We start from the raw sequence: 14,615 nt of genomic DNA, 5'->3' as shown, positions 1-14,615 counted from the left end.
TTTCTTTACATTTTGTGTTATACTTGATTCAAGTATAAAGTCAAGTAATTTGAATATGTAATATTTTATATTTATCACTGTGATTTTTTAAGTTGAAATGTAGAATCTTTGTAAAATAAAGAATGTTTATTTGTCTCTGTGATTTTTTTATTCTAGTTGAGTTGTATTATCTTTATAAAATAAAGAATCTTGTGACTGTGAAAATTGCAGTTCATTTGTAGAAAGAAGATGTGGTTTTTTTTTTTTTTTTTTTTTGGTTATCAAAATTTCGTCAATCCTGTCCAGTGTCCCGGTTTGACAACCATGAAAGCGGTTCTGTGTCCTAGATTGACAGACCTAGCTCCAAAAATCCAAAATACAAGTCTCTCATCAATCCTTTAGTTCACTATGGGGAACAACATCAACAGATTTTGATGAAGAAAATGTCAACTCATACCTGTATCTTCAATATGGCTTACTTCAAACATATTCAATTTCTGTTTAAACCAGGTATCAAAAACATTAACTGTTTACTTCATAAAATTAAACTATCCAGCACAGAAGCAGAAAACAACTACATGAAAAGTTACAGCATTTTTACTTGACATTGTCAGTTCCACAAAAAAGAGAATAGCTTTCCATTTAATCTAGTGTTACAAGCAATGCAGCTATATTCTTTTTTACAACGGAATATTGTTTTAACATAATGCCCGGTGGACTAAAGTTTTTATAGTTCCAAATTATTAGGGGAGGGGGGTGTCACTGTTGATGGATATATCTACCTGTGTGTGCGTGGATATAATAATGGATATAAAAGGATATTATAACATGGATAAAATGAATATAAAAAGAGAAAATGTTAATAATTATATTTATTAACAAATATGTTATTAATTTCCTTAAACACTATACGATGCTGGAGAATCAACTTATAAGCCTAAACACTAGGCTCAACATCATGGTCACTGCCACCACCAGGTGGCAAAACATTTGTATTAACAGAGACTCCCTTCTGATGCTATGATCAAACAGAACACTCTTTGACTTTGAGTTTTCTCTTTCACATGCTGCATGAGAAAGTACCCAAGAGGTTAATTTGGCAATGCGATGCATCATCCCCAACACCAGAAACATCCATCATATGTTTTATCCTGTTAGCCTCAAACTCGCTGCTACATGAGACATTATTATTGCCTTTATGAGTTTCTACTCAAACTGGACAAAATTATCTGATATCATTAGTAGTAATTCCACCTGCCCCTTCTATTTCTTCTTAAAAATACTATATTCTTTATACTTGACTCAAGTTACTATATCTGACTCTGATAGCCAAGTTTCACTAATGCCAATAATTTTAGGCCAAAACATATTCACAAAGGCAATGAACTCTACTCCTTGGTTTCTGATGAATTTGTGTATATACATAACAAGTTACCTCCTGGCTTTTACATCTACAATCTGCTTGGCCTAGTTGGACAACTTTTTTTTATCCCTATGCACACATTCCCTCAAAAAGTCTGAATCCAAAGTGTAAATTTGGGCTGTAGTTTGTTCAAAATCAGTGGGAAGTCTTTAATTAAAGTATTCAAATAACTTCATCTTTTCAAGCTTTTAGCAAATTGCAATTATTGAAAACAAAGACTGCAAACAGGAAGATTTGACAAATTAAATGACAAGAGCTCAAACAGTGTACAAGATTTCATTTGAAATTATATAATTGTGCTTTGGAATATCATGACTTATGGGAAGAAACTTTTGATGGAGCTTCTATTTTTAACTGGATAAATTCATATTCCATACCAGAATGGAATCAAATTAAGAAGTCTTATGATTTTGCAATATATCTCATTTGATGAAACATTCAAGAAAATCATAAATAGAGACAACTTATTTGAAGAGTTTTTTTACTATTATTACTATTATTACAGGCAACTCCAGGGAGTCATTAGACTCATCGAGGGAGGCCCCAAATCATATTCATCACAACTATTTGACATTCATACAGTATCTATCATACCTCGCCTTAAACTCATTCACTGTCACAGCATCCACCACAGACTCAGGGAGCGCATTCCACTCATTCACTACTCTAAAAGTAAAGAACCCAGCTCTAACACCTTTACTAACCACACTTTTGCCCAGTTTCCATGGATGTCCCCTAGTCCTCCCACAACCAGCCCTGTTCTCAAAAATATCTTCTGAATTAATTTTATAGAAACCCTTCAGTAATTTGAATGTCTCAATCATATCTCCCCTCCTCCGCCTATCAACCAATTTTTGCAACCCACAAATCCTCAACCTGTTCTCATACGGTTCATTCCACAGACCTGCTATCATCTTGGTCACTCGTCTCTGGATCCTCTCCACCTCCTCCCCATCAAGAAGAAACCTAGGTGACCAAATCTGAGCACAGTAGTCTAGATGGGGTCTTATCAAGGCTCGATACAGAGGAACAATAACCTGCTTGTCTCTGCTTGTCAACGTATTCTTCAGCAACCAAGTGATTTGATGAGCTGATTTGGCCACTTTTGCAATGTGTCCCCTAAATTTCAATTCCTTATCTACCAACACTCCTAAATCTCGTGCCTCATCAATTTTATCTCGTAAAAATATTTGTTGAAGAAGGTACTCTGAATAGAGACAAAAATCCAGGTCCATAACACTCCAGATTAAGAAATTATCATCTATATATCTCTTCTATAACCTAGGCTTTAATGGGAATGAGGTGATAACATTTTCTTCAAATGTTTCTAAGTACTAGAAAATTTATACTTAGACATTTGAAGAAAAAGCTATTGAGCTAAAGTTCTCAAGAAATTTAAATTCCAGACTTCTTTCACTCCTCTGTCCATACTCTGTTCCTTAACTCAGTACACCTAAATAAAAACATAACAGCTCAAAATATCCAGGCATTTGTCATCTTTGGTGCAACTGCCAGCCCTATTTTGGTCAGACTGGAAACTCCATTGAATTACGTCTGGAATAGCATGTGAGAGATATCACATAATGCAAAACTAAAGCCAGCACACTGTCTAATCACATCCTCAATTCTACGGATCCTAATGATAAAAATTCTATCACTCATCCAATCATCTGGAACAAATCAGAGAACATCTTTAGATGCTAAGACGAACTTGAAAGAAGAATTGTGGATTCCAAGGAAATTGTCCTCAATCCATTATATCTGAACACTAACTTTGGCTATTATCTTTCTAATTGTTATGCGCTGCTATCCAACTTTGACATTCACGATCATGACCAACAATATTGTGGTATCCAGAACACCTTCAAATGTCAGTAACATGTTGGCTATTTAATTTATAGCTATTCTGTTGCAGAGTTTTTTTGTATGTCTCTTTTCATGTAATGCACTCTATTATGAAATCTTCTAAGATGAAACTAGTTGTGAGCTAGTTTTTTTATTTTTATCTCTCAGCTTCCAGTCATTTAATCTACTTCAAATATATATATATACTAAAACAAAAAATACGATTAATGCAATTAATTAATCCCTCGATGTTACCGCGTATATCAAAATCGCGTTAATCAAATATAATAATCAATGGTAAAAATTACAATTCGTCCATGATCCATTATTGTATTAACAATTTGTTTTATATGGTACTTTTTTAGGAAAGATAAAAAATGAATACAAAGTAAATGTTTAATAAATGCTTGAACATTAGTTACTGCAATTTTTTATATCAAAAAAAATTATAAAAAGTCGTTTGAACAGTTTGTTTTTTTCTTATCAGTATAAATTCTATGGTAACAAGCAAAATGACTCTCTAGACCTTGGCAAACAAGCATTCTTCGATTAACATCTGGATCCCTACCCATTACTTGCTGCTTAAATGATTCTAAATTGCGAAATATTTCATCCAGTTCTTTGATTGTTATCTCCTTTGGAACCTCATCTTCACATTCTATTTGTTCATTGTCTTCATATGCGTGTTGTTCAATTTCAAGAAGATCATTGCCACTGAAATCTTTTGAATTTGAATCCAATAATTCTTTAACGTCTTCTGCATCAACACCATCAAACCAACGTCTTCACCAATTGCAACGATTTCTTCAACTACAGTGTTCGCAGGATTTTGGAAACCACCTAAGTCATTAACGCATTCTGCAAAAGGTTTTTTCAAATAGCTCTCATGCAGGTAGAAGACACTTGCTCCCACGAATCATGAATGTTTTAAATTGCATGTTTAATGTTAAAATTTTTCTAAAACTCTTGGAGCGTAATCACATTTTCTCCAGTTGTTGTTTCAAAGGAACAACAATGGGAAAATGTCTTTTTAAGGAAATAGGCTTTGAAAGTTGCAATGACACCCATGTCCATGGGTTGTAGCAATGATGTTGTATTTGGTGGAATTTTGGTAAATTTAAAGGCGTGTTAATTAAAACTCTTGCCAAGTATAGCAGGGATTGTCACAATTAATTTCGACGCGCTAATCAAATCCCGCATTAAGCAAGGGATACCTGTATATTATCTTGAAACAAATTATGCAGATATAAAGAAGAATAGTGGAAGAGAAGGTGTAATTTAAAAAAAGGTGAATGGATAATAGATAAAATATAAATGTTTATATTTATTTTTTACTTACAATTTTTGAATTAAACACAATTTTAAGATAACAAAGCTAGTACTTTTGCTTATTACCTGTTTTCTAAAGTTTTTCTCAATGCAGCAACTGAAGGTCCACTGCCAAGATGAGTATAGTATGGTGCTTTTTCTGGAATGGCTAAACACAAACAGAGGAGTAAAACAGTTACTTATAGAATACTTCATAATTTAATCAGTTCTTCAGAAGAAACTTATACAATGCTAAATAAAACATATGTCTCAACAATTAACAATCATCATATTGTCTTGTATTTCTTATCTCTAAAATTTAGCCTGGAAAAGTTTTTTTCTAAATTTAGTTCTGGATGCAATGAAAACTCATGTGCAGTGGATCTGGATCAATCCAAAAAAAATTAACATGTTCGTGGTAGGCAGTGAAGAATTGTCTCTTTTTACAAATGTCTAGACTATAGGATGAGAAGTAATAATTCATTTGTGTATTTGCATCTTGATTTTGCAAAAGGGAAAGCCACTGGCCAAAAAATGTCATGGAAATGGTTTTTCCCCTTCACAAAATAAACAAAATCCTTTGCTCATCATCCCCAAAATTCTGAATACAAAAAATCCATTGCCATTCTCATTATTCAGGGCACCCGAGAAAAAAGAAATTATAAAATACAGATATAAGCCATACCAGAAACTAGCTACTCTTATTCACTCACAAAAAGACCCACTCCATCATTTGGACTATCCTGGGTCTACTGCATCCCTTGCTCCTGCAAGCTATCATACTTTGGACAAACAAGAAAATAGCAAACATCCAACTGGAAGAACAATACATGATATGCTACACCAGTCTGGTATAGCAGATGATCACCAGATTCAGTGGAAGAAAACTGCCCTCATATACAGGAACTGATATAAATGTGAAACTTTTCCAGAATGTACATCAACATTACAACATATATGCCAAATCTCAACAAATTTGCCTGCCCCACCACTTTATCTAAAATCTGGGAGCCCATCATCATCATAAGACCTTCTGCCAGTTTTCATTATTGCACCTATAGAGGGTGCTAGTTAGGGCTGTAGGGTTCTGCCATTCATATTCGATTTGTGTTTGTTTTCTTACCAGTGTGCCTAGGTGCAAGTGCCCATGAAGATGACTAGGTAACACACTGGCATAAATAATAATTCATTAACTATATAAATTTACTTAGCAATTATTATCTGTTGATATGTGTTTATTCCACTAAATATCAACATGAGTGATAATCAACATCTAAGTATCCATACTAGATCAGCACTTATTCGGCATATAGTATGTTAATACCACAGATAGGTGAAAGTTATTACAGAGAATAAACTTATTAATATCAAATATATTACTGATGAAGACTACTTTTTTTTTTATTTATTATTATTATTTTTTAAGGAAATACTCATGAAAGGAGGTTGTTCCAAACTAGAAAGGATAAAATAAACAGTATTCTGGCAGGCATGACATGTAACCAATTTGTGTAAATAATACATGTTTAATAATCTTTATGTGTTCTGCTATAATTACAAAATCAGAATGACTTATTATAATAAGTGAGAGCAAACTAATGAATATGACAGAGAGTAAACAGGCTTTTAGATGAGGAAAGAGTTTCTATACAGCATTCTCTGAAATGAGATACCAAAGTAAATGAACATGGGGGGGGGGGGAAACCATTTTTGAAATAGAAATATTAAACTTGCTTCTAAATTACTGTAATCAGTAGAAGATCTGTACTGCAATCTGTAGTAGAGATGACCCAATTCTGCATAATATCCACAGTCATGAATACTACTTATATCAGACAGCAGGAAACATGTTGTTTGCATAGCAATTAAAGTTGCAAGTGAAATGTCATTAGGTCTGCAATTGGATGTATATCTGGCTGGTGTGTATCCCTATTTTAAAAGGATAAGTCATAAGTCTCTGGGAGGAAAAATGCCACTTCTGCTTGAAAATGGATAACTCACCTTCAAGTGAATGATTTATAAAGGTATTTTATATCCTTAATGGGATTCACAACTAGGTGGGAGAGGGGAGGGAAGGAAAATACATTTTGCCGTGGACAATGAACAATAAAATTTATCACTTGGTAGTGCCAAGTATTGCAAAAGACTGGCTTTCTTCTTCTAGCACTTCTTAATTCACTGAGTAAGTTCCTCCATCATGATAATTCCATGCCCAACACTGGGAATATAATTCAGAGATGAGGTGGTGATCGTGAAGGCTATAGGGTTCAGATACATTTTTTGATTAATTACCTGTCATTGTTGATGAATTTATGCGTGAGAGTTGTTGCAAAAGCGCAACAACTCTCACACATTGTATGCTTGTTGTGTATGTAGCGTGTGTGTGTATTTGTTTCGGTTTTGTTCTAAACTTTTCAGAGATAGTTTGATATGCACTGATAGGTGCCTAAAGGAAGATAGTGTCTATAAGCAACTTTCATTTTGATTTCAGAAGTTGTATAAAATGTTAAGTATGCTACATCCCTATATATCCATTTGTTAGATTGTGTAATTCAGTTATGGGTTTTTAAAGCAAATGAAAGGAGTCTGTGCATGTAAAATGTGACTTAAATGATAGATGCCTAAAGGAAGATGGTGCCCTGCTTTGTCTCTAGGCAACCAGCACTTTGATTTCAGTAGTTTCATGAAATGTGAAGTATGCTGTATGCATCTATAAGGTTATGCAGATAACATATGGGTTTTTAAATGCCATAATCCTGTGTTATAATCAGGGTTCCAGACATACCACTTAAATCTACTGATCACAAAAAAATTTTACTCACCTGTAGTATGAATTGTGGTAAAAGGTGTACACACACAATGTTTTTTTTATCACAGCATGATACATTTTACTTCTGTTCCAATGGTTTTTATGTTGGAGGTTTAATGGATTTTTTACAACACTCAAAAAGAATTAAAATAGAATTTAATACTTCCTATATTTCGTCCTAGTCACTAGGACATCTACGGGGATTACAAAAACAATTAACGTAACATGCACACAAAAACTTACAATACTAAGCCCAACCACGTGGGTGACACTAAAGTCCTATCTAGGTGGAGCGCCCTCTAAGGGCAGCAGTAGGTGGCCTGGAATGTAAGGCGGGACCTCTGGTGGTGAGTGTTTCCCAAATCTTCGGAATCTTAATGCAACCGTATTTGTTAAGATTTGGTTGGTTTCTGAGAGCTGCTGCTGCTGCTTCTAAGAAAAGTCTCTCTTTCTTGAATTTGCTGTGGTGGAGCATGGTGGTTTTCTTCCATGATACTCTGTGGGTGGTGTCCAAAACATGGTCAGCCAAGCCTGAATGGCCATAGTTGTGTTTAACGATGTACGACTTGTGTTCCTCCAGGTGGGTGGATGATGATCTGCCTGTCTGTCCAAAGTACGCAAGCTTACAGGAACAGGGTACTTTGTAAACTCCAGGCAGAGAGAGAGGAGGGAGCTGATCTTTCGTAGAACGGATAAGGGTAGCAAGTTTGCAGTAGGGCTTATATGCTGTGTGTAGGTTATACTTTTTTAGTATCTTGGCTATTTTTTCCGAAGTGCCTCGGATGTAGGGTATGGTGATGGCATTTTTTAAAATCTTGTTGACGAGAGGGACGGGGAAAGGGGGAGGAATTGATTATTTTTTTGATACTGTGTTCGCTGTAGCCATTGGAGAGGAAAGTTCTGTGTATGTGGTTAAGATCAGTAGTGAGGGCAGTTCCACTGGAACAAAGATGGTGGGCTCTCTTGGTAAGGATTTTAATGATGCCATGTTGTTGTGAGGGGTGGTGGTGGGAAAGTTTGTGAATGTATCTGCCTGTGTGTGTGGGTTTTCTGTATACAGTGAAGGCAAGTGTATCATTAGGCAGGCGCGTGACTAAAGGTGTCTAGGAAGGGTAAACAATTGTTCTTTTCCATAGTAAACTGGATTCTTGGATGTAGGCTATTGAGATGACTGAGGAAGGAGTCTAACGTGTCTGGGCCATGAGGCCAAATAGAGAACACATCATCTACATATCTTAGCCAGATAGAAGGTTTGAGTGGGGCTGAGTCTATGGCTCATTTTTCGAAATCTTCCATAGAGAAATTGGCAAGGGGGGGGGGGGGTGAGAGGGGGGGGGGGAACCCATGGCGGATCTCTCTATCTGCTTGTAGATTTTGTTATTCCAAGAGAAATACCCAGAGTTGATGTCAAAGGAAAAGAGATCTAAGATGTCAGAGGGGAAAACGTTTTCTAGGAGAGATAAAGTGTCAGTTAAGGGAATATTGGTAAACAAAGAGGAGATATCAAAGCTTACTAATATGTCTGTATTATTCAAGGTTAAATTTTCTGTGAGGGCTTTAAAGTGGGTCGAGTTTTTTATATAGGAAGCTGAATTTCCGGTGAGGGGGGACAGAGAGTTGGCCAGCTGTTTAGACAGTCCGTAACAAGGTGCATTGGTGGCATCTACTATAGGTCTGAGTGGGGAATTGGGTTTGTGGATTTTTGGTAAACCGTATATTCGGGGGGGACGGGAGCGGAAATGTTTAAGTTTTTTCGTGACGTCAGGGGCCAGGAGGTTACTTTTTTAAGTAAGATTTTTAATTTCTTAACTTGTGTTTTTGTGGGGTCGTGTTCTAGCGGGATGTAGGTAGCGCGATCGCGGAGGATAATGTTCATTTTACGATTATATTCGCTGGTATTAAGAACAACTGTGGCATTATCCGCTCTGGTGATGACGATACTTTTTTCTTTGCGTAGTTTCTGGAGGCGAAGAGTGAGCGAGGATGTTGGCTATGTCGAGTCTGATGTTGTTGGCTACCTCCGACGGTAAGCGACCGATCCCCCGTTCGACGTTAACCATTACATCGAGCACCGGCACTTCTTTCGGGGCGACGGCAAAGGGCGCTGACGGAATCCTCGTTGAGCCTTTTGGAAGAGAGGTTTATTACTGTCTGGAGCGGTTGAATTTGTGGTTGTGGTTTGTCTTTAACCAGGTTTCTGTAATTCTTGACGTGTTTGTTTTTTATTTTTTGAAATTCTCTCTGTGCGGAAGTTTCCGAAATGTCAGAGAGAATCGACCAAAGTTCAATGTTAAGAACGGTGGAGAGCTCTGAATGTAAGGAGCCAATGGCGGCGTTCGTCACTGCGAGGGCGGCGCGAGTAGAGGCGATTTGCTCGCGTAGTAATGCTAGGCTGGCACGTTTATGTATACGGAGTGCTTTTTTGGAATGGAAATTGGTCTTCATTTTAACACATTTCGGTATCACTCTTGTATCCCGACATCTTTTTAAAAAGGCCAGCCTATTTAGTTGTCTAGATAGTCGTAGTTTTGACTTACCGTATTGCTTGGATTTACGTGCTAAATCTTCTCCATGGATGATTAGAATTCTTGTGTAGAGGCTTAAGTGCTGAGAGGACATTATGTTGGAGGTTTAATGGATTTTTTACAACACTCAAAAAGAATTAAAATAGAATTTAATACTTCCTATATTTCATCCTAGTCACTAGGACATCTACGGGGATTACAAAAACAATTAATGTAACATGCACACAAAAATTTACAATACTAAGCCCAACCACGTGGGTGACACTCAAGTCCTATCTAGGTGACTAGGACGAAATATAGAAAGTATTAAATTCTATTTTAATTCTTTTTGAGTGTTGTAAAAAATCCATTAAACCTCCAACATAATGTCCTCACAGCACTTAAGCCTCTACACAAGAATTCTAATCATCCATGGAGAAGATTTAGCACGTAAATCCAAGCAATACGGTAAGTCAAAACTAGGACTATCTAGACAACTAAATAGGCTGGCCTTTTTAAAAAGATGTCGGGATACAAGAGTGATACCGAAATGTGTTAAAATGAAGACCAACTTCCATTCCAAAAAAGCACTCCGTATACATAAACGTGCCAGCCTAGCATTACTACGCGAGCAAATCGCCTCTACTCGCGCCGCCCTCGCAGTGACGAAAGCCGCCATTGGCTCCTTACATTCAGAGCTCTCCACCGTTCTTAACCCTGAACTTTGGTCGATTCTCTCTGACATTTCGGAAACTTCCGCACAGAGAGAATTTCAAAAAATAAAAAACAAACACGTCAAGAATTACAGAAACCTGGTTAAAGACAAACCACAACCACAAATTCAACCGCTCCAGACAGTAATAAACCTCTCTTCCAAAAGGCTCAACGAGGATGCCATCAGCGCCCTTTGCCTCGGCCGTAATTTTGCCGTCGCCCCGAAAGAAGTGCCGGTGCTCGATGTAATGGTTAACGTCGAACGGGGGATCGGTCGCTTACCGTCGGAGGTAGCCAACAACATCAGACTCGACGTAGCCAACATCCTCGCTCACTCTTCGCCTCCAAAAAGTAACTTATCTTATGCCCAACGCATGGCTCTCCAAAAACTACGCAAAGAAAAAAGTATCGTCATCACCAGAGCGGTTAAGGGTAATACCACAGTTGTTCTTAATACCAGCGAATACAATCGTAAAATGAACATTATCCTCCGCGATTGCGCTACCTACATCCCGCTAGAACACGACCCCACAAAAACACAAGTTAAGAAATTAAAAATCTTACTTAAAAAAGTAACCTCCTGGCCCCCTGACGTCACGAAAAAACTTAACCCCCCCCCCCCGAATATACAGTTTACCAAAAATCCACAAACCCAATTCCCCACTCAGACCTATAGTAGATGCCACCAATGCACCTTGTTACAGACTGTCTAAACAGCTGGCCAACTCTCTGTCCCCCCTCACCGGAAATTCAGCTTCCTATATAAAAAACTCGACCCACTTTAAAGCCCTCACAGAAAATTTAGCCTTGAATAATACAGACATATTAGTAAGCTTTGATATCTCCTCTTTGTTTACCAATATTCCCTTAACTGACACTTTATCTCTCTTAGGAAACGTTTTCCCCTCTGACATCTTAGATCTCTTTTCCTTTGCCATCAACTCTGGGTATTTCTTTTGGAATAACAAAATCAACAAGCAGATAGAGGGAACCGCCATGGGTTCCCCCCCCCTCTCACCCCCCCCCCTTGCCAATTTCTATATGGAAGATTTCGAAAAACGAGCCATAGACTCAGCCCCACTCAAACCTTCTATCTGGCTAAGATATGTAGATGATGTGTTCTCTATTTGGCTTCATGGCCCATACACGTTAGACTCCTTCCTCGGTCATCTCAATAGCCTACATCCAAGAATCCAGTTTACTATGGAAAAGGAAAAGAACAATTGTTTACCCTTCCTAGACACCTTAGTCACGCGCCTGCCTAATGATACACTTGCCTTCACTGTATACAGAAAACCCACACACACAGGCAGATACATTCACAAACTCTCCCACCACCACCCCTCACAACAACATGGCATCATTAAAACCCTTACCAAGAGAGCCCACAATCTTTGTTCCAGTGGAACCGCCCTCACTACTGAGCTTAACCACATACACAGAACTTTCCTCTCCAATGGCTACAGCGAACACAGTATCAAAAAAATAATCAATTCCTCCCCCATTCCCCGTCCCTCTCGTCAACAAGATTTTAAAAATGCCATCACCATACCCTACATCCGAGGCACTTCGGAAAAAATAGCCAAGATACTAAAAAAGTATAACCTACACACAGCATATAAGCCCTACTGCAAACTTGCTACCCTTATCCGTTCTACGAAAGATCAGCTCCCTCCTCTCTCTCTGCCTGGAGTTTACAAAGTACCCTGTTCCTGTAAGCTTGCGTACTTTGGACAGACTGGCAGATCATCATCCACCCACCTGGAGGAACACAAGTCGTACATCTTTAAACACAACTATGGCCATTCAGGCTGACCATGTTTTGGACACCACCCACAGAGTATCATCGAAGAAAATCACCATGCTCCACCACAGCAAATTCAAGAAAGAGAGACTTTTGTTAGCAGCAGCAGCTCTAAGAAAAGAAACCAACCAATTCTTAACAAATAAGGTTGCATTAAGCTTCCGAAGATTTGGGAAACACTCATCACCAGAGGTCCCACCTTACATTCCAGGCCACCTACTACTGCCCTTAGAGGGTGCTCCACCTAGATAGGACTTTAGTGTCACCCACGTGGTTGGGCTTAGTATTGTAAGTTTTTGTGTGCATGTTACATTAATTGTTTTTGTAATCCCAGTAGATGTCCTAGTGAAAAGGACGAAATATAGGAAGTATTAAATTTTATTTTAATTCTTTTTGAGTGTTGTAAAAAATCCATTAAACCTCCAACACAATGCCCTCACAGCACTTAAGCCTCCACACAAGAACAAGTGTTCCAATGGTTGTTAATCAATTACCAGTTTTCTGACAAGTAAAGTTTGTTAATTTCCCTCTCTAATCTATAAAAGTACACTGCAACAACTGAGTGATGGAGAGGAATTACAAAAACAAATGTCTCTTCTGAGCTATATATGTATCTCATATAATGTACAAGTTTCTCCGCACTTGAAATATCTATAGAAGTATACAGAAGAAGATTCATTACTGGAATCAATTTCCTTAACTAAATTTTTCTTTAATGACAACAAGAACTGACAAATTCTTTACATTTCATGTAATTTTGTTACATGAAATGTAAAGAAGTTCTACTACTGTGGCTGTGAAGCTTTTGAAATTAAATGTTTCATTCGATTTAGCTTTATAATAGGATATATTAAAAAGGTTTAATTACAATACATCTTTCTTTGGAAAGTAGCTAGAGATGTGTTACTCTTGTGATTTCTGGTAAAGTCTGTCACAGTATTTTTTGTGTGTGAAAATTGAATGTATGATGAAACCTAACTTTAAACGGGCCTCAAAAATCTTGGAGTAATCTAGAATTTCTGTCATCCCCCAGGATATTTTTTTTATATTAGAGAATAGCAAACCACCACTACTTGTCTTGGAAAGCACATATCGATTTTAGTTGATGACACAACAGAACTATTTTCTCCAGTGTTTTTAAGACTTTATAGTCCTTAGTCCTTACCCTCATCTCTAGTTTTTCACCATTTCTCTAAACTAAAAAGTGTACTTTGCATTTCCTTTCATTTATTGTCTGTAATGAAGGGTGACTTTATATAAATTATCCATAAAACCAATTCAACATGTAAGAAAATAAAAATGAGACTTTTTGTGGTTATGAGACCATCGGTACTTTATTAATATAATCCTGCCTACTAGTTTCGCTAGCGACTGTCTAGCTTTGTCAAGGCTGAACAGTACACACAAAAAAATATGAGAGAATACAGAAACGTTGATAACTGTTAGGCAGTTAAGTTTGAAACTATGCATGACAATGCGTACATGTGTTGAGAAGCTTCAGTCAGTATCATGGATACGTGTTGTATGCACACGTGTTACATGATTTTTCGTGTATTGTAGTTCCGTTAAACCGAGTGAGGATATTTGAAAAATGGTACGCTGTCTTTAAGAGATCTTAATACTTGTCTGATGGAAGTGGTAGGCTTAAATACCACTCTGATGTTATGAGATTTTAACATTCTCGCTAATCTTGAAGAGACTGAATCTACATAAGGGATGACTACAGTTGAAGTGTACTGGGTGACTGTTCCTTGTTGTTGGAGGTTGTCTTTATACAGGAACTTGTTGATGATGTTTGCAGGAAAACCATTCTGCGATAGTGTTATAGCAATTTGAAAAAGTTCTGTATGTACCTCTTCTTCGTCTGAAATAAACTTTTTGGCTCTGTTCCGTAACATGTGAATGATGATATGTTTATGTGATCTATGATGGTTGAAAGAATAATGTAAATAACGCCCAGTATCTGTAGGTGTTCTGTATATAGTGTTGATATGTCTAGGAAGGGGAGTTGCCTGTTTTTTTCAACTTCTAGAGTAAATTTAATTTTGTTGTGAAGAGAGTTTATTCTCTCTAAAAACACCTGTAGGTTTTCCATGTTTTCATTCCAAATGATGAAAATATCATCAACGTATCTCCACCATATCGATGGTTTAGGTGTAATTTTGGTAAAAATTTCATTTTCCATGAATAGGTCTGCACAAGGTGGTGACACTGGACTACCCACTGCTA

The 14,615-nt window shown here is 37.2% G+C and overlaps 1 protein-coding gene across 4 annotated transcripts in view; it reads right to left on the bottom strand.

The window, feature by feature from the left end:
- Positions 1-14,615, bottom strand: part of LOC150104303 (uncharacterized) — a 397,984-nt gene that overhangs the window by 213,855 nt on the left and 169,514 nt on the right. For all 4 annotated transcript variants that reach the window (XM_090396286.1, XM_090396285.1, XM_090396287.1 and 1 more), the window contains one exon: positions 4,643-4,724. In XM_090396286.1, the coding sequence (XP_090252412.1) occupies positions 4,643-4,724 (82 nt within the window). The remainder of the gene's footprint in view (positions 1-4,642; positions 4,725-14,615) is intronic.

This window comes from Typopeltis vanoorti, chromosome 8 (genome assembly GCF_054136105.1).
Source record: "Typopeltis vanoorti isolate ZY-2024b chromosome 8, IOZ_Tvanoo_1.0, whole genome shotgun sequence".
NCBI classification, from domain to species: domain Eukaryota; kingdom Metazoa; phylum Arthropoda; class Arachnida; order Uropygi; family Thelyphonidae; genus Typopeltis; species Typopeltis vanoorti.
The sequence above is the reverse complement of the archived record's forward strand: the minus strand, read 5'-3'. Positions and strand labels throughout refer to the sequence as shown.